Source organism: Staurois parvus, unplaced genomic scaffold (assembly GCF_062004578.1).
Source record: "Staurois parvus isolate SC_StPar_1 unplaced genomic scaffold, SC_StPar_1.0 ptg000191l, whole genome shotgun sequence".
NCBI classification, from domain to species: Eukaryota; Metazoa; Chordata; class Amphibia; order Anura; family Ranidae; genus Staurois; species Staurois parvus.
Window position 1 is genome coordinate 4,845,821 of NW_028317987.1, and position 19,605 is coordinate 4,865,425.

Genomic DNA, 19,605 nt, shown 5'->3' on the forward strand with positions numbered 1-19,605 from the left:
ACTTACAGTAAAGTTGACCATTTCAATGCAATTTTCAAGACATCTGACACAGATCTCTATGCAAATTGCCACTAAAGTAGTACATGTACTACTATAGAAATCAATGTTTGAAATGCACCCATGTGGTCACTCTAATAGCAGACAATAGGGTGCGACTTTGCAGACGATTTACAGCTTGCATGTTGTGCAAATCACATGCCAAGTCCCACTCAATGTGCACGCTATTGGAGCGTTCATATTGTTGTGGTTCAAACTTGGTAGGAGCCGCAAGTAATAATAGAGTAATGAATACACTACTTTTCATGCAATTTGCTGAGAGATCGATGTCGAATGTCTTGCAAATTGCACTTGAAATCACCATGTACCCCGACTTTGAAATCATGCAACTTCTATGCAAGTCACATGATGTGACTGTGGTGTCAATAACACCACTTAGAAATCTGCTTTAATGTGACCGGGTAGCCCCCAGTAACATTGTTTGCGATTGCCATGCAATTGGCATGACAGGCGACTTGCAAATCGTAGACCAAGTCGCACCCTATTGGCCACTGTAGGCTCTGTTCACATCCAATTGGATTGTGAACTCGTGCAACTTCACTGTAAGTTGGACAATTGCCGCATCGGATTAGATGTGACAGTGGTGTTGGCCCCCAGTAACATTGGGTGCAATTTGCCATGCAAAGAGCAAGCTGCTGGCCATGCCAATCACATGACAAGTCACATCCAGGGTGTGCAATTTCAGGTGCGATTTGTGCATTGACATCGTACCTGATATTGGATATAATGAATGTGAGTGTATTAACATACACCATTTGTTGCAGCGAGAGTTCAAAGGTATTTGAGAATTGTGGCCATTTATTAGCAATTTAACATCTAGACTCAAATAGAAATCGCAATGCTACACACAATTGAAAACACAACTAGTTAGTAATTCTCTAGAAAACACAGTAAAATTGGCAACTTAAAGAGTAATTTTCAATTGCATATAGTGTGAGCGAAGCAGGAAAATCAACAAAGGAAATAAATCTTTGAAGGCGTGCGGTACCTGCCTGCTGGGATAAGGGTCTGCTATGCATTTGGGGGAAAAATGCACGCCAGGATTTGTGACAAGTTTGATGTGTGGATTCACCAACCAAGTCTTTTCTCTCTCTTTATCACTCTTCTGAATGTCTCTCTTTATCACTCTTCAGTATGTATCTCTTGCTCACTCTTCTTTGTCTCACTGGCTCGCTCTTCTCTCTCGCTCACTCTTCTGAATGTCTCTCTTTATCACTCTTCATATGTATCTCTCGCTCACTCTTCTTCGTCTCACTCTTCTCTCTCTCTGTCAGCTCTTTGCTTGCCAAATCCTTCACAAAAGTGGGTGGAGTGTAAACCATCATTATCAAATAATTCAGGCCCTTATCTTATCCCATTGTATGACATTCACATAAGGTGCAGCTTTGAAGGTGTTTCAACAGACAAGGCCTCATTCTAATTCACATTTTAGGGATCATTTAGACAGAATGCAAAGATGTTGCCAGAACATGTATGTGAAGACAGCCACACACGGAGATCATGCTACTACCTCGCCGGGGTTGGGATTCGAACCGACAACCCTAGAGTTGTGAGGCAGCAGTGCTAACCACTAACCCACGGAGCTACATTGCTAACCCAGCCTGTATTTCTGTGCTGTGAATCAATCCTAGGTCCCTGGGCATGGTCAGTTTAACTAGCCAGATATCTCCAATGTGACACAAATGTTGTGCTATGTTGCCAATTCAGATGTATGTTGGTTGTATGTATCCCAATACAAAGGATTGCAATACTAATACAGGAGTACCTCGGTTTACCAACGCCTCAGGGAACGTCATATTTGGGGTACAAATGTCAAACCATTTCAGTTAATTGGTCTGTTTACAAATGTTTGAATAATTTGGTATGGGCATGTGGCCTGGTATGGTTCAGGAGGGGGGGGGCGCTCGCTCGTCCCCCCCCTTTCCTGACCTGCCGGGCTGCATGCTCGGATAAAGGTCTGGTATGGATATTGAGGGGGACCCACGCTGTTTTTTTTTAAAATTTCAGCATGGAGTTCCCCCTTAATATCCATACCAGACCTGAAGGGCTTGGTATGGATGAGAGGGGGGACCCACGCTGTTTTTTTTTTTTTTTTTTTTATTGCAGACCTTTATTTTTACATTCAGCTTTCAAAATAAATTTTATCTAGACCTTCAAAATAAGTAAAATCATAACAGAAATAATTATAAAGGATAAGAAACAAAAATATAATCACTAAAACGAAGGAAATCTAATTAGATTACATGAAGATATGCTTAATGCTGTTTATTAAACACAGTAGTCGCGACCGAGTGCCGGCTGTCAGAGGAATCCACAATCAGATTCACTATTAGTCAGTGGCTAAAAAGCAAACGCCCATGGCAGAGGACTAAAATGTGTTCTGCACATGCTCAGTTCTATCTGCCAAAGACACTGCACGGGCATCTAGATTTTTACTGTGTCGATTTCCTTGAGAAAAACGATTTTTAACACATTCTTAATTTTTTTGGAAATAGCAGATATTGTTTAAAGTGAAGTCCTGATATTTGGCAAAGCAAATTTCTAAGTGAACATGTCTCTACAGTGATTTTTCATGGTGTTAGACGTGCTTCTTAGCAAGTCTGCTTTTGTGAGTCTGATTCCGGGCGTGTGTCTTTTTGTGAATTAGATTGGGCGTCTGCTTATGGGCTCTGCTCAATAGTGAATTAGGTTGCAGGGTCAAAAATGGACGGACGCCCATGAAAATTGGGCTTAAGCCCATAAATATGCGCCCACGCCCAATAGTGAATCAGGGCCAGGGTGTCCGTGCAATGCTGATGACACCACAGACGCAGGTGACAAATGCGGTGCTTTGCCTGCACTGGATGGCATGGTACAGAAGGGTTTTGTAGAGTAGTACATGCACTACTCCTGCTGCGCTCCGCCTCACTTTCAGTACATTCAAAGGAATCCAGTGAAATCGCACTGCACCTGGATATGTGAATCACACAGGAACGCACAGCGCATTGCGCCATTCATGGTGTCACCCGCCTCTTGATGAACATTTAACCCTCGCATAACAGAAGCCCCCCAACTCCAAGAGGTAAATGGCAGTTTAGGTGTAGGGGACCAGGAAAAGCTCTTTGATATATCTGATCCTCTGCTCCCCCGGCTATCAGCACTCTCCTTTACTCCCCTACACTCTGGCAGTGGACTGTCCCTCTTCCTGTCCAGTGAAGGGCTATGGGCTCTGCATTGGTCTTGATGACATCACAGAACCTGCAACCAACAGAGTATAGGGGAGGAGAGGCTGCATGGACCGGTTGTACAACCCAGAGGAGCCTGCGGGAGGAGAGGATCTGGTGTGTAAAATTGTCCAATATTCTGGTTGTGTTGAGTCACAGGGGGCTATTGTTATGGAGGCTTAGATAAAGATATGTATGGGGGAGGGGAATGGGGATTCTATACGCCTTTTGGTTGGAATTTTGTATTTTATTAGGGAGTGATGATGGAGTTTTACTGTTTGCCTCAATAAATGATGAGACGACACGGCTGTTGTGGGAACATTTATTATGTATAATGTCATGAGAGATCACTGAACGGTTTCTGTCCGGAGTCGTCTATCCAGACAGGCAGTGATTTGATTTTCATTATCATTTTTGAACTGTTCGACCCAGGACCATTGTGAAGGAGTTGGAGATGATTGGTCACTTATTCAGCCAATCATTATCCTCCTGTGTGTGCTGTGGCTGCATTAGATGGTTGGTCTACCCTGCTTCTATTTTGTACAGCCCTACTGCCATTATGTCTCACAGCAACTGCTCTCCCTCTACTGTCTCCCCGTGCAGCAACTGCTCTCCCCCTACTGTCTCCCCGTGCAGCAACTGCTCTCCCCCTACTGTCTCCCCGTGCAGCAACTGCTCTCCCCCTACTGTCTCCCCGTGCAGCAACTGCTCTCCCCCTACTGTCTCCCCGTGCAGCAACTGCTCTCCCCCTACTGTCTCCCCGTGCAGCAACTGCTCTCCCCCTACTGTCTCCCCGTGCAGCAACTGCTCTCCACCTACTTTCTCCCTGTGCAGCAACTGCTCTCCCCCTACTATCTCCCCGTGCAGCAACTGAATTCCCCCCACTGTCTCCCCATGCAGCAACTGAATTCCCCCCACTGTCTCCCCATGCAGCAACTGCTCTCCCCCTACTATCTCCCCGTGCAGCAACTGAATTCCCCCCACTGTCTCCATGTGCAGCAACTGCTCTCCTCCTCCTATCTCCCCATGCAGCAACTAAACTCCCCCTACTATCTCCCTGTGCAGCAACTGCTCACCTCCTACTATCTCCCCGTGCAGCAACTGCTCTCCTACTATCTCCCTGTGCAGCAACTGCTCCCTCCTACTATCTCCCCGCGCAACAACTTCTCCCCTCTTACTATCTCCCCGTGCAGCAACTGCTCTTCCCCCACTATCTCCCCGTGCAGCAGCTGCTCTCCCCCCACTGTCTCCCTGTGCAGCAAATCCACCTCTCACATGAGGTCTCTGTCTTTGTAGTATTTTGATGGAGGTGAATGGACAGCCTGTCTTGTATTTATACTATAGTGATGGGGGAGGTGTAGAGTTTTTATTGCTCACTGTTTACTATATGGTGATGACGGGCTGCATACACCCCCTTTTCACCAACATGTATATGCTGCACACCCATTAGTTGTAGTTATTTGTTATTCCCTCTAGTGTTCTCCAGAATTGTTACATCGTATCTATTGTTACAAAGACATATTATTTCTAGTGACCTCAATGAGGTATTTCACTACTGCATATAATAAAATAATATTTAATAGAAAGGAAAAATTGATGAATGATTATACAAATGTTTTTTATAGATAGATCTTCTAAGAAACCCAGTCTTGTGCTAATTCCCACTGGGGGCATTCTTACTTTTTACCACTTATATTCCCCTCCTAATATTGTACAACCAATACAGTCCAGATAATCCTCTGTTAACCATCTATAGAGACACCCCCATAGATCACATGATGGCACCAATGAGGATGGAGGAGGACCGGAGTCACATGACTGAGAGGATACTAAACCTCACCCTGGAGATCATCTACCTGCTGACTGGAGAGGTGAGGAGGATTCTGGGAGGTCACATGACATCACTCATCTCTATTAATAAAACACAGACCTGACCGGAGAGGTGAGGAGGATTCTGGGAGGTCACATGACATCACTCTTATCTCTATTAATAAAACACAGACCGGACCGGAGAGGTGAGGAGGATTCTGGGAGGTCACATGACATCACTCTTATCTCTATTAATAAAACACAGACCTGACCGGAGAGGGGAGGAGGATTCTGGGAGGTCACATGACATCAATTATCTCTGTTAATAAAACACAGACCTGACCGGAGAGGTGAGGAGGAATCTGGGAGGTCACATGACATCAATTATCTCTGTTAATAAAACACAGACCTGACCAGAGAGGTGAGGAGGATTCTGGGAGGTCACATGACATCACTCTCATCTCTATTAATAAAACACAGACCTGACCGGAGAGGTGAGGAGGATTCTGGGAGGTCACATGACATCACTCTCATCTCTATTAATAAAACACAGACCTGACTGGAGAGGTGAGGAGGATTCTGGGAGGTCACATGACATCACTCTCATCTCTATTAATAAAACACAGACCTGACTGGAGAGGTGAGGAGGATTCTGGGAGTCTAACATGATATTCCTATTGGTTCCTCAATACAGAGATTTCCTGTTCCAAAGTCAGGTGACCATATGACCATCACAGTGCCTCCATGTGACTCCCTAAAGCCTCAGCGACACAACATGCAGAAGATTCTAGAAGTCACCAGAGAGATCACTGAGCTGCTGACAGGAGAGGTGAGCGGTGCCGGGAATTCTGGGACATTCTCCAGTAACAGACAAGGGATGTGTCTGGATGGTGACTGTATCATTGTGTGTGTCAGGTTCCTATAAGGTGTCAGGGTGTCACTGTCTATTTCTCCATGGAGGAGTGGGAGTATTTAGAAGGACACAAGGATCTCTACAAGGACGTCATGATGGACAATCAGCTGCCCCTCACATCACCGGGTAAGAGGAGACTTTATTGTAAAGGAGAGAGCAGTACGGAGGATCCACCTAGATCCCCCATCATCTGATAAACACATAGAAACAATGGATTCAGTCAGTGTGTGTGTTTCCTACAGATGGATCCAGTCATGGGAACCCACCAGAGAGATGTCCCCGCCCTCTGTATTCCCGGGATTCCACACAGGAAGGTCACACCATCCCTCACCATCATCAGGTAGATGATGACAATTATTGGTAGTTGTGATTTATACACAGCATGTTTGTTACAATGAATGTTTTATTATATCTTTCAGAGTGGAATCCTCGGGGATGATAATATTGATGTTAAAGAAGAGTATAAAGAGGAGTATGGAGTGATGGAGGAGTTTTAAGAAGGACACAAGGATATGATGGAGCCACCTAATACCAGGAACCCACCAGAGAGATGTCCCCGTCCTCTGTATTCCCAGGATTCCACACAGGAAGGTCACACCATCCCTCACCATCATCAGGTAGATGGGGAGCAATCACTGATAGTATCATTAGGATCTGTACGTTAGAATAAAATGTACAAAGCGAGTGCTATCCAGTCAGCAGCTAAGCACTGAAGGTAACCAACATAAACCTTACAATAGAATAAATAAAATAGTGCAGCGCTAAAATAATGATTCAGATGAAAGGGAGGTAAAAATAAACAATAAATAATAAAATTTGATGTAAATAAACAATATATGTGAACACACTTAAAAAATTCAAATGGAGACTAGTTATCAGATTAGCACAAAGGTAACTAGATAAAACCTTTAAATGAACATAAAGTATATAAGTGCAGTACTCACACTAAATAAATAAATATGACATATAGTTCGTATCAGTGACTGAAAATATATAATTATAAATATATGGGGCAAATAATTTGTGTCAGTGACTAGATAGAGCCCATATAGTCCCAAAAGCTTCAATTGGTGCTTGTGCTCGTGGAAACAGAAGAAATGCGCACTCACCAGACACACAATATTAGTGCGTGTTATATCTTATATCCTGGTGTCATCAAGGTAGTCATCTGAGCCAGTTGTGGAAAAACGCTTCCTCTCAAGGTGGATGGGTCCCAGGACTTTAAATGTTGATGATCCAGGGGTGTCCAGAGTTCCCCTTAAGGGATAGGTGGGTGCAGCTCACAAGGGTTAACTGGAGGCTCCCTCTCTGGAGGTAATAAACTGGTACTGGGTGTCGTCGCCGAATAAAGATGGCCACCAAAGTTCCACGATGCTCCGACGGCATGACATCACGGCGTGAGTTGGCTCCTCCTTACGCGTTACGTGCGCACGCACATCATCAGAGGAAGAAACCATTGGCACCATGACGTGACATAAGGCTTTAAATAGGCAGAATGGCGCATGCGTATCAAGCCGGCGACATTTTGCTGAAGCCTAAACAGATTGTTTACTCTCGTGCGCTGATGCGCCATTTTACTAGAGGTTTTTTATATAGATAAAAAGAGTATGTACATTCGTTCGCTTATGCTGTATATTACCTTAAATTCTAAATGTCAAAAGAGTATAATATATTAAAAACTCCTAATATATTGAAATATATTGGTGATGCAGGTGTGGTAATGCTTTATATGATTAGATAAACCATTTCAGATGTCAAAAGTATAGCACTTATATGAGTGTTGGAAGTGATTGATCTACATTAAATATTGATCAACTGTTGTATATTAATATCAATAAAGGATATTAATTAATAAGTAAAAGAAATAAAAAGTTGTATAAGAATATCAGCAAAATCATAATAAAAATATAATAAAGTCAAATAATTATACCATTAAAACACCTATTGTATTCAAATAATAAAATAAGTAAAATATATACTGGTGTCCATTATAGTAAAATTATAAATGATTATATTATTATATAAAAAAAAATTTTAGAACAAAAAATGGACATCAGAAGGATTTGGCAAAAGATCCGATGAGCGTTAATTATTGTACTAAGACTGAAATCACATATGATATGAATATAACAGTATTGTAAGAATAATACACAAGAATTAAAATATTTATGCTAAAAGTACACATTAAAGAATGTTCAAATGAAATTAACTATTAACGATAAAACAATTAACATCTAACTCAATATTGAGTCCTGCTGGGTGCAGGGTACCTCACTCGTAAATTTGTTTGGTCTCCAGTTGGGATACTGGCCGAGTCTTATATGTCCCTCTCCAGTGCGGGATGATAGTATCTATCCCTATGAACATAAGTGAGGAGGGATCTCTCTTCTGATATCACCTATAATGTAAGGAGAGGGAATGCTCCTTATATCCTTTTTTAATATTATAAATGTGCTCCGGAGACGGTCCCTCAACCTTCTCGTGGTACGACCCACATACTGTTTGGAGCATTCTAATAGATAGACTACATATTTCCTATTACAGCCGATGAATTTGTCTATATTATATGTCTTAATAGTTTGATTAGAAAGATATCTGGTTATTATTTTCTTCCTAATATCATTAGGATCTGTACATTATCTGCATTGTTACCATTGATGGCATTTTTATTATATATTCAGAGTGGAAACCTGAGAGATCCTAAAGTTGAGGTTAAAGAAGAGATAAAAGAGGAGGATGATGAGGATGGGGGGATGGAGGAGTCAGAACTTCTAAAGGAACACAAAGATCTGTACCAGAACATCATGGTGGAGTCATCCAGCTACAGGAACCCACCAGAGAGATGTCCCCGTCCTCTGTATTCCCGGGATTCCACACAGGAAGGTCACACCATCCCTCACTATTACAAGGTTGGTGGGATGGAGCATCTAGAACATGAACTTGTGGAGACAATGTGTGGATTTTTTATGTGATGTCACAATCATAAATCTTACATTTTACAGATGATATTCTCTCTCATTTTCTTGATTTAGAGTGGAGATCCAATCGATATAGAATTTGAGGTGAAAGCAGAAGAAGAAGAGGCGTATGTGAGGGATGATCAGCAGTCTATGGAGGAGGATGGAATAATGAGGCTAATTATAGAGGAGGACACTCCTACAGAGATCAGCACAGGTGGGTCATGAACACTAAATCCATTCCTCCAGCTATACTGCTCACTGATTGGTCCAGATGTCAGGGCAGGACTGTGGAACGGACAGGTAGGCCTAGTGGCAGGGTAACGCACTGGCTGACGACAACCACCACCAACAGACTGAAGTCCCTCAGGGCGCGGAGTCTAAGTCCCAGGCTGCCCTTCACCAGGGCCCCTGATGGTGGGGATGGACTTGACGCAGCCAGGAACCAGGTCGCGGCCCCCGAGACATCCCAGCTGCAGTAATGGCCGCCGCCAATGGCGTGTAGCTGGTAAGAATGACAATAGCGTACTCAGGCAGGCCGGGTCGACAACAACGGGACAAAATGGTACAGAACAGTAGACAGAGAATCACAGGTCACGGGCCGGGTTCAGCAACGGAAGGTCAGATCCAAGGAAAACACAGAGAATGGTCTTAGTCACAAGCCGAGTCAGATACCAGAAGAGTCACGAGTGTATACACAGAGCTGTAGCTACACACGACACAAGACACAAGTGCAAAGAGCATGTACGGGCCACAGGCTTATATGTACTCAGCCACACCCCTCTGGGGGATGGACCTCAGAGACCTGAAGGCATAAAAGATTCCCATCATGCTCAGCAGAAATCCAAGATGGATGCCAGCACATGGAGTAACATAACCTCTGGGAAAAGGTAGGACCTTGACAGTACCTCCTCCTCAAGGGCTCCTCCCTCTCCGCGGCTCAACAAAAGGTTTCTGAGGAAAGCGGGTATGAAAAGCGCGGAGGAGGGCAGGAGCATGGACATCTGCGGAAGGAACCCAGGAACGCTCCTTGGGACCATAACAGCGCCAATGAACCAGGAACTGTAATCGGCCGCGCATCAATCGAGAATCCAGGATCCGGCTCACCTCATACTCCTCATGACCGTCAACCCGAATGGGACGGGGCCGAGGCAGAGAGGTAGTGAAGCGATTGCAGATCAGAGGTTTCAATAGTGATACATGAAAGATTTTGGAGATTCGCATCCCAGGCGGAAGGGCAAGGGCATAGGCCACCGGATTCACCTTGCGGAGAATGCGAAAAGGACCAACAAAATGGGGAGCTAGTTTCGGTGCGGGCACCCGAAGATTGAGGTTACGAGTAGAAAACCACACCCGATCGCCGACCTGGTATGAAGGAGCGGGCAACCGTCTGCGATCAGCCTGGAACTTCTGACGCTGAGCCGAGTCCCTCAAGGCCCTCTGGATCTGCCCCCATGAAGATGGTTCTCCACATCCGGAATGTCCTGTGGTGAGAACCTCTCAGGTAATACCGCGGGTTGGTACCCATAGTTGGCCATGAAGGGAGACATCCCGGAGGAGGAGTTGATCGCCGAGTTCCTGGCAAACTCTGCCCAAGGCAGGAGATTGGCCCAATCGTCCTCATGGTCCAAGATATAACATCAAAGGAATTGTTCTAATGCCTGATTGGAACGCTCCGCAGCCCCATTGGACTGCGGGTGGTAGGCTGAAGAAAAGGAGAGACTAATACCCAACTGGGAGCAGAAGGCGCGCCAGAATCTGGACACAAACTGACTCCTGCGGTCCGAGACAATCTGGACACAAACTGACTCCTGCGGTCCGCGACAAATCTCCCTGGAAAAGACCGTGGCCAGTTCTTGCGCTGTTGGTAATCTCCTGAGTGGAATACAATGGCACATTTTGGAAAAACGATCGATGACCATGAGAATGACCGTATGACCCTGAGACACAGGGAGGTCTACAATAAAGTCCATGCCCAGGTGTGACCAAGGACGCTCCCCATTGGGAATGGGTTGCAGAAGACCCATTGGAAGATGCCGTGGAGATTTATTCTGGGCACAGATCGAACATGCCGCTACATAAGAGGCGATGTCGGCACGGAGAGTTGGCCACCAGAACAACCAAGAGACAACCCAAGACAACTGGTTCCTCCCCGGATGCCCGGCAGTTTTGGAGTTATGGTAGGTACGCAGCAGACGGGTGCTCAACCCCTCGGGTACAAAACATCTACCCTCCGGTCTCTCGGGAGGAGCATCAGTTTGAGCCGCCAAAATCTGCTCCCCAAGGGGAGAAGTCAGACTGGTGCGAATGGCAGCCAGGATCTGATCCGGAGGTATGAACGAGGTTGGCTCAGAGTCCTCCCTGGACAACTCAGAGTATTGCCGTGATAATGCATCAGCCCTGACATTCTTGGAACCAGGCAAATAGGAGACCACATAGTTGAACCGTGACAAGAACAAGGCCCATCTGGCCTGACGGGGTGTCAATCTTTTGGCCTCCGAAAGATAAGTCAGGTTCTTATGATCGGTAAGAATGAGGACCGGAACCGCGGAGCCCTCGAGCAGGTGCCTCCATTCCTTGAGAGCCAGAATGATTGCCAACAACTCCCTATCTCCAATCTGGTAGTTGCACTTTGCAGAGGAAAGCTTCCTGGAGTAGAACCCACAGGGAAGTAGGGGTCCATCGGGCGACCAATGTTGAGACAGGAGAGCGCCTACTCCCGTCTCGGATGCATCAACCTCAAGGACAAAGGGCAATCCAGGATTGGGATGAGACAGTATCGGAGCCGAAGCGAAGGTGGATTTCAGAGCCTCAAAAGCTACGATGGCCTCTGATGGCCACTCGTGAGGGTTACTCCCCTTCTTGGTTAGGTCTGAGAGAGGCTTTGCCAGCGTGGAGATGTTCCTGATGAACTTCCGATAGTAGTTGGCGAAACCCAAAAAGCGCTGAATGGACCGAAGACCATTGGGACGAGGTCACTGCAGAACCGCCGCAACCTTCTGAGGGTCCATGGAGAATCCCTCCGCAGAAATGATGTAGCCCAAAAAGGCAACTTGGGATCGATGGAATTCGCACTTCTCAAGTTTACAAAAAAGTTTGTTCTCACGTAATCGTTGCAGCACCTGCTTGACATCCTGGATATGGGACTCCATGGAGGCAGAGTAAACCAGGATGTCATCCAAGTAAACTACCACGCACTGCTGCAACAAGTCACGAAGGACATCATTTATGAATTCCTGAAAAACTGCGGGCGCGTTACACAACCCGAAGGGCATCACCAGGTATTCGTAGTGACCGGTTCTGGTGTTAAACGCGGTCTTCCACTCATCCCCCTGTTTGATCCGTACGAGGTTGTACGCCGCCCTAAGGTCAAGTTTGGTAAAGACTGTTGCCCCCTTAAGGTGGTCGAACAACTCAGTAATCAAGGGAATCGGGTAGGCATTCTTAGTGGTGATTCGATTGAGACCCCTATAATCGATGCAAGGCCTCAATTCACCACCTTTCTTCTCCTGCTGGGGAAGTAGACTTACGAATGTGCCCCCGGGAAAGCGCATCCGCACTGTACTCCTCCATGGCCTTATTCTCCGCAACTGAGAGAGGATACACCCTGCCACGCGGAGGAGTGGCACCGGGTTGCAAGGATATGGCGCAGTCATAAGGACGATGAGGAGGTAAGGCACCAGCGCATACCTTATCAAACACGTCCTCGTACTCCCCATAATCGGTGGGCAACGCAGAGTCCGAGGAGGCACACAACACCTTAACCGGCCCACGGATGCACCCAGCCCCACACTGTGGAGACCATGAGAGAATCTCGGCCGTTCGCCAATTAAAGGTTGGATTGTGTGTCTGGAGCCAGGGATACCCCAAAACCACCGAATAGTGCGGAGGAGAAATCACCTGGAAACAGGCCAACTCCCTGTGAACAGCCCCAATCGCTACTTCAACTGGCATGGTCTCGTGGGTAACCTGCGGCGGTTGCAGGGGCCTGCCATCTATTGCTTCCAGAACCAATGGGGTAACTCGAGCCTGTAGAGGAATGGAGTGCTGGGCAGCAAACGAGCTGTCCATAAACAACCCGCCGGCCCCAGAATCTACCAACGCCTGGGCCGTCACCGAGCCCTCCGCCCAAGAGAGGACAACGGTGATCAGTGGTTTATCTCTGCGGAACGCCGGGGACGAGGAGACTCCACCCAAGATCTGTCCCCGACAGGATCTCAGGTGCGAGCGTTTCCCGGACGGACCGGAAAGGACTGCCGAAAGTGCCCACCAAGGCCACAGTACAGGCAGCGACCCTCCTGACGCCGAGCGGCCCGCTCTCCATCGGAAAGGCGAGCAAACCCCAGCTGCATGGGCTCACCACCAGACAATCTATCCCCAGGAGGTGTGGGAGGAGAGGGAGGAACGGGTGGGACAGAAAACGCAGGTGCCAGTCGATTGGAAGGCCTCCGCAGGCGTTCCTTGAGTGAAGGCCTCTCCCTGAGCCTGGTATCAATCAGGGTCAGGAAGGAAATTAGTGCTTCCAGCTCCACAGGCAATTCCTTGGCTGCGATCTCATCCTTCAATGCATCAGAAAGACCCTGAGAAAACGCAGCCACCAGAGCCTCATTGTTCCAACCCACCTCTGCCGCCAGGGTACGAAACTCTATGGCGTACTTGGCAACGGTCCGTGAACCCTGATGCATAGACATGAGCAGCTTGGCGGCCGAGGTGGAGCGAGCCGGTACGTCGAATACCCTACGGAAGGCATCGACAAAACCGGAAAACTCATGAATCACATGGGTCGTTCATCTTCCATAAGGGATTTGCCCAGGCCAAGGCCTTGTCTGAGAGTAGCGATATTAGGAAACCCACCTTTGACCTCTCAGTCGGAAAAGCGTGGGGTATTAATTCGAAGTAAATCCCCACCTGGTTGAGGAACTCACGACACCGACTCGGCTCACCCCCAAAGCGCTGTGGAAGAGGGGCTGAACCAGTCATACCTCTGGGCGCCGTGGGTGCCGCAGCAGCCGTGGCGGTAGGCGCAACAAGCGGAACAGCAGCGGGAGCGACCACCGGAGTGACAACCGGCCTAATAGCACCAGGAGTAAGGTGCGCGGTGCGTGCAAGCAGAGTTTGCAACGCCTGAGCGAACTGATCCAACAGGAGATCCTGTTGATCCAGTCTGGCGACCAACATTGGAAGCGAAGGCGTACCTGCACCGTCAGGATTCATGGCACTTGTGTAATGTCAGGGCAGGACTGTGGAATGGACAGGTAGGCCTAGTGGCAGGGTAACGCACTGACTGATGACAACCACCACCAACAGACCGAAGTCCCTCAGGGCGCGGAGTCTAAGTCCCAGGCTGCCCTTCACCAGGGTCCCTGATGGTGGGGATGGACTTGACGCACCCAGGAACCAGGTCGCGGCCCCCGAGACACCCCGGCTGCAGTAATGGCCGCCGCCAATGGCGTGTAGTCAGGCAGTCGACAACAACGGGACAAAACGGTACAGAACAGTAGACAGAGAATTACAGGTCACGGGCCGGGTTCAGCAACGGAAGGTCAGATCGAAGGAAAACACAGAGAATGGTCTTAGTCACAAGCCGAGTCAGATACCAGAAGAGTCACGAGAGTATACACAGAGCTATAGCAAGACAAAGACACAAGACACAAGTGCAAAGAGCATGTGCGGATCACAGGCTTATATGTACTCAGCCACACCCCTCTGGGGGATGGACCTCAGAGACCTGAAGGCATAAAAGATTCCCATCATGCTCAGCAGAAATCCAAGATGGATGCCAGCACATGGAGTAATATAACCTCTGGGAAAAGGTAGGACCTTGACACCAGAGTAGGGTGGGGACTGGGTGATATCAGCCTGTAATCCACTGGTCACTTTCCTGAGCTGTGTTCCCCGTCCTGTATTCCTGGATTTCTCTCGGATAATCTTCCTTCTCTGTGCTGCAGACACAATTTATGTATCTAGACTGGATTTATGGGGATTCTGGGGATCAGTTGGCAGAAAAATGTTTTTCAGCACAAGCAATACTAGACCTAGGCACCTGGGGTGTGTGTCTTGGGTGTCCTTCCCCTTGCCCAGATCTAGTTATATCTCTGACAGAATATTTCTCCCAGGTTTCCTTGCTCTGTGGTCTGGCTGTGCCGGGTGGAGGGATAGTCTCAGACCCAAGTCACTGAGTGCAGTCTCAGGAGATGGGAGGCAGCGGTGTGGGATCTCTGCAACTTGTCTACAGTAAACATTTCATCTTCCACTGATTACTGAATACCAATATTATGAGTCCTGACCCTTACACTGTATAATTTATATTGTACATTACATACTCCTGGCCCCTGCACTATATACTCTATGTTGTACATTACATACTCCTGACCCCTGCACTATATACTCTATGTTGTACATTATATACTCCTGACCCCTGCACTATATACTCTATGTTGTACATTACATACTCCTGACCCCTGCACTATATACTCTATGTTGTACATTACATCCTCCTGACCCCTGCACTATATACTCTATGTTGTACATTACATACTCCTGACCCCTGCACTATATACTCTATGTTGTACATTACATCCTCCTGACCCCTGCCCTATATACTCTATGTTGTACATTACATACTCCTGACCTCTTCACTATATACTCTATGTTGTACATTACATACTCCTGACCCCTGCACTATATACTCTGTGTTGTACATTACATCCTCCTGACCCCTGCACTATATACTCTGTTGTACATTACATACTCCTGACCCCTGCACTATATACTCTATGTTGTACATTACATACTCCTGACCCCTGCACTATATACTCTATGTTGTACATTACATACTCCTGACTTCTGCTCTCCCCCCTCCCCCCACTGCTATATATACACATAATATTGATTCTCTTTTGTTACACTCATATCCTACCAGCTGGACATTTTATATCGGATGATGTGATTGGAGCACAGACTTTTACATGGTGATAATAATGTGATAACATCCTCCAACTTTGGACCCTTAAACAGAAAGTGATAATGAGGGAGGAGTCAATACCCCAATGATTGCGGTCTTCAGGATCAGTCCAGTCTTCATCTTGGTTGTTCTCCCCCCATCCTCACTCTCTGACCTCTGGTGGGGCTCAGCCCCGCTGTTCTTCATGACTAAATCATGGACTAAATAAGGAAGTGCAGTACTTCTTGTGTTGGGAAGATGGTGATGAGTGATAGAGGGGGTGGGGACCCTCGTCCTATAATCCCCTCATCACTGTCCCTCCTATAAAAGACAGTTCTGGTTGTTTCCTCACTCTCTGACTAAGGTCCATGAATAAAGAAATGACCTGGTAGGAGATCAGAGGAGCCATTTCCTAGTTCCCTTGAGGGTGGAATTGTAAGCTCCTCAGAGACCAAGCTGCCTGATGTGGGCGGAGTCCTGGTTTGGGGGAACCAATCAGCTCCTGTCTAGTAATCCTGTTTGTCTTTGTATTTTAGTCCATGGCCAGGAGATGAGGAAAACCTCCGAGGATTGTCTCACTTTGTCTCCAGACTGGAAAGTAGAAGATGAGGACATCACACAGTATAGTCCAGGAGAAAACCCGGCTCCCTCCAATGTCCATCCGGCACCACCCAGTGTAGCTGGACCATCGGATTCCTCGTATCCTGAGGAACCTCAGACTGTGTGGGACCGGGCCGGCCTTCCAACAGGGAAGAGCTTCTCCTGTACTGAGTGCGGGAAATGTTTCCGTTGTAAATCCTATCTTAATAAGCATCAAAGATCTCACACAAGAGAGAAGCCGTATTCCTGTCCTGAGTGCGGGAAATGTTTTTCAGTGAAGTCCAATCTTTACACACATCAGAGATCTCACACGGGGGAGAAGCCGTATTCCTGTATTGAGTGCGGGAAATGTTTTTCAAAAAAGTTTAATCTTAAAAAACATCAGAGGCTTCACACAGCTGAGAAACCATATTCCTGTCCTGAGTGCGGGAAAACATTTTCACAGAAGGTTCACCTTAGCACACATCAAAGACTGCACACAGGGGAGAAGCCATTTTCCTGTTCTGATTGTGGGAAAAGTTTTTTTCAAAAATCAGAGCTTGTTTCACATCAGAGATCTCATACGGGGGAGAAGCCATATTCTTGTCATGAGTGTGGGAAGCGTTTTTCATGGAAGTCCAGTCTTTGCATACATCAGCGATCTCACACGGGTAAGAAGCCATATTGCTGTCCTGAGTGCGGGAAATGTTTTTCAGTGAAGTACAACCTTTACAAACATCAGAGATCTCACACGGGAGAGAAGCCGTATTCCTGTCTTGAGTGCGGGAAATGTTTTTCACATATGTCTAATCTTTACATACATCAGAGATCTCACACAGGGGAAAAGCCATATCCTTGTCCTGAGTGCGGAAAATGTTTTTCACAGAAGTCCAATCTTTCCATCCATCAGAGATCTCACACGGGGTAAAAGCAACTTTCCTGTCCTGAGTGAGGGAAATGTTCCTCACTGAAGTCCTGTCTTCCTGTATATCAGGGGTCCCACACAACCCTAGAGGTGTATTAGTACCTTGAGTGCGGGAAATGTCTTCTAGATGAATGTTGCTGGACATCCCAGCTCTCATGTGGGGAAGAAGCACACCCTGATATACACCTCAGATATACTCCATGGCTGATCTTCATCATGGAAGAAACAGTCCATAAGGAGATCAGAGGTCCCCAAAGACATGGATGAAGTGTGGGACCGGGTTGGTCATTGATATCAGGAGAAGAATATAAATGGAGTGTGAAATGTTCTGTAATGATGGAAAACATTCCCCCGGCTCAGCAAATCTCCTAATGACATCGGTGTTTTAGCCCCATTCACAGAGAAGGAATGGACAGGAGATAAAATCTCTCATACAGACAGAATGGTAATGTGACTTTATAAAGAGGAACGCCAGAAAATCACATCAATCAAATCTTCCAATGTGTTCTGTGCAATCTGCGTATAAATGGGGGGAGGGGCAGACCCGGGGGCATCCAGTGAGAACACAGAGGGGGGCTGGATTACCATGGTAGGCAGGAAGTGTCATAGACCCGAGCACCAGCATGTCCATCGGCCACCATAAACAAGGGAGCTGGCCCAGCACAGAACTCCTGGGAAGACTTACCTGACGCCACTTTCCTGCTCCACTTTCCATCCAGCCAGTGATGGTCCTGCCGCCATTTGTTTTATTATTGGTGTATACTCTGATCAGCAGGAATCATTTCTCCTGAAGAAGTGAGCGCTGCACCACGAAACGCGTGGAGATGGATGACGCTGCTGGATCCTCCTTATGGTGCTCAGAATTCTGTCCCACGGTGATTGTTGTCCAGGAATTGTCCATTGATGGACTTTGTGAGAGATTTCATGGCCTTGTACACCTGCTGGGAGGGTTTTATGATTTCTACGCTGATTGGGAAGAAAACATTGGAAGATCTTTATTGATATGTTTTTCTGGAGTTCCTCTTTATAAAGTCCCATGAGTCCCATTGTGTCTGTATGAGAGATTTCATCTAGGGTAAGGACTGACCTACACCCCATCCATGCACACTTACCTCTCCGGATCTGCTAAGGAATGGACATGCACTTTCACCAGGTGAATGGTTCTGCACATTCTATGAATAGACCCCCAAATGTCAGGAGACGTTTCTATAAAGACGGGAAGTATGGAGCAGAGAAATGAAGAGACCTCCCAGCAATGTTATTGTAATGTACACCAATAATAATGACTCCGCCCCCACATTCCAGACAAGGGATCTTCCTGACCAATCGGATTTCTGCCTTTACTATTTCCTGATTTTTTTTTTTGCAATCCTGTTGAAAGTGAAATTATAATAAAAAATGTATTGAATGAAAACAAAATCCTGTGTGTGTGCAATGATGACAAAGCTGTGTATCCAGAAACGGCTGGTCGGTGACACTTCCATATACAGCCCAATGAAGTGACAAGGAAGCCCTAGAACCCTTTGGAGGAACCCTGGCTGAGAAAGGCTGGACTAGGCAGTCACATATCTCTGCCCCCCTTGCAGGGTTCCCAACCCTCCGTGACTTTTATTACTGACACAACATGAAATAGAATAGAATGGATAGATAATGTGGACATTGTAGTCAATGGAAGGTGATGAAGGGACGGGCAGAATCAAGCTCCTTGATAGTAGAGGCAGACCCGATCAGTCCTCATGGGGGTCACATACATGTATAATAGACCCTTGTGGTGTCATGGAGGACAATCCTCAGGTATCCTCATATGTAGATGATAGTCACTGAGATATCAGATAAAGCCACACGCTGCTATCTCACACTTGGCACAAAGACAGCCAGTAGATGGATGTAAAGAGATGACGGAACGGGGCACTTGTAGAGTCAAAGGAGGCAGCGGTCACCATTCACTTTCAGCACAGGAGAGTCCCTCAATCCTCAGTGAGGTCATATACATACATGGCAGACCCATATAGATCCCATAGGGGGTAATCCACGGATAATTGTGGTAATAGCAGTGTTGCCAGTATATGGATGGCGGGTTATAATGACAGGATAGATAGTGCAGTAGGCAGTGGGTGAGCAGAAATATGAGACTGATAGAGCCCTGTGTGCCAGCGATAGGAACAAGGACATCAGACAGGTGGAGCTCAGCCAAGCAATTTCCATGAATGGGGACTCCC

General features: G+C 46.8%; 1 protein-coding gene across 1 annotated transcript in view; it reads left to right on the forward strand.

Annotated features, from left to right (window-relative positions):
- Nucleotides 1-13,628: 13,628 nt before the first annotated feature.
- The window catches only part of LOC149461906 (uncharacterized), a 101,833-nt gene continuing 95,856 nt past the window's right edge, over nucleotides 13,629-19,605 (forward strand). Inside the window, exons 1-2 of the mRNA XM_089677744.1 lie at nucleotides 13,629-13,662; nucleotides 16,419-17,226. Of these exons, the coding sequence (XP_089533870.1) occupies nucleotides 13,629-13,662; nucleotides 16,419-17,226 (842 nt within the window). The remainder of the gene's footprint in view (nucleotides 13,663-16,418; nucleotides 17,227-19,605) is intronic.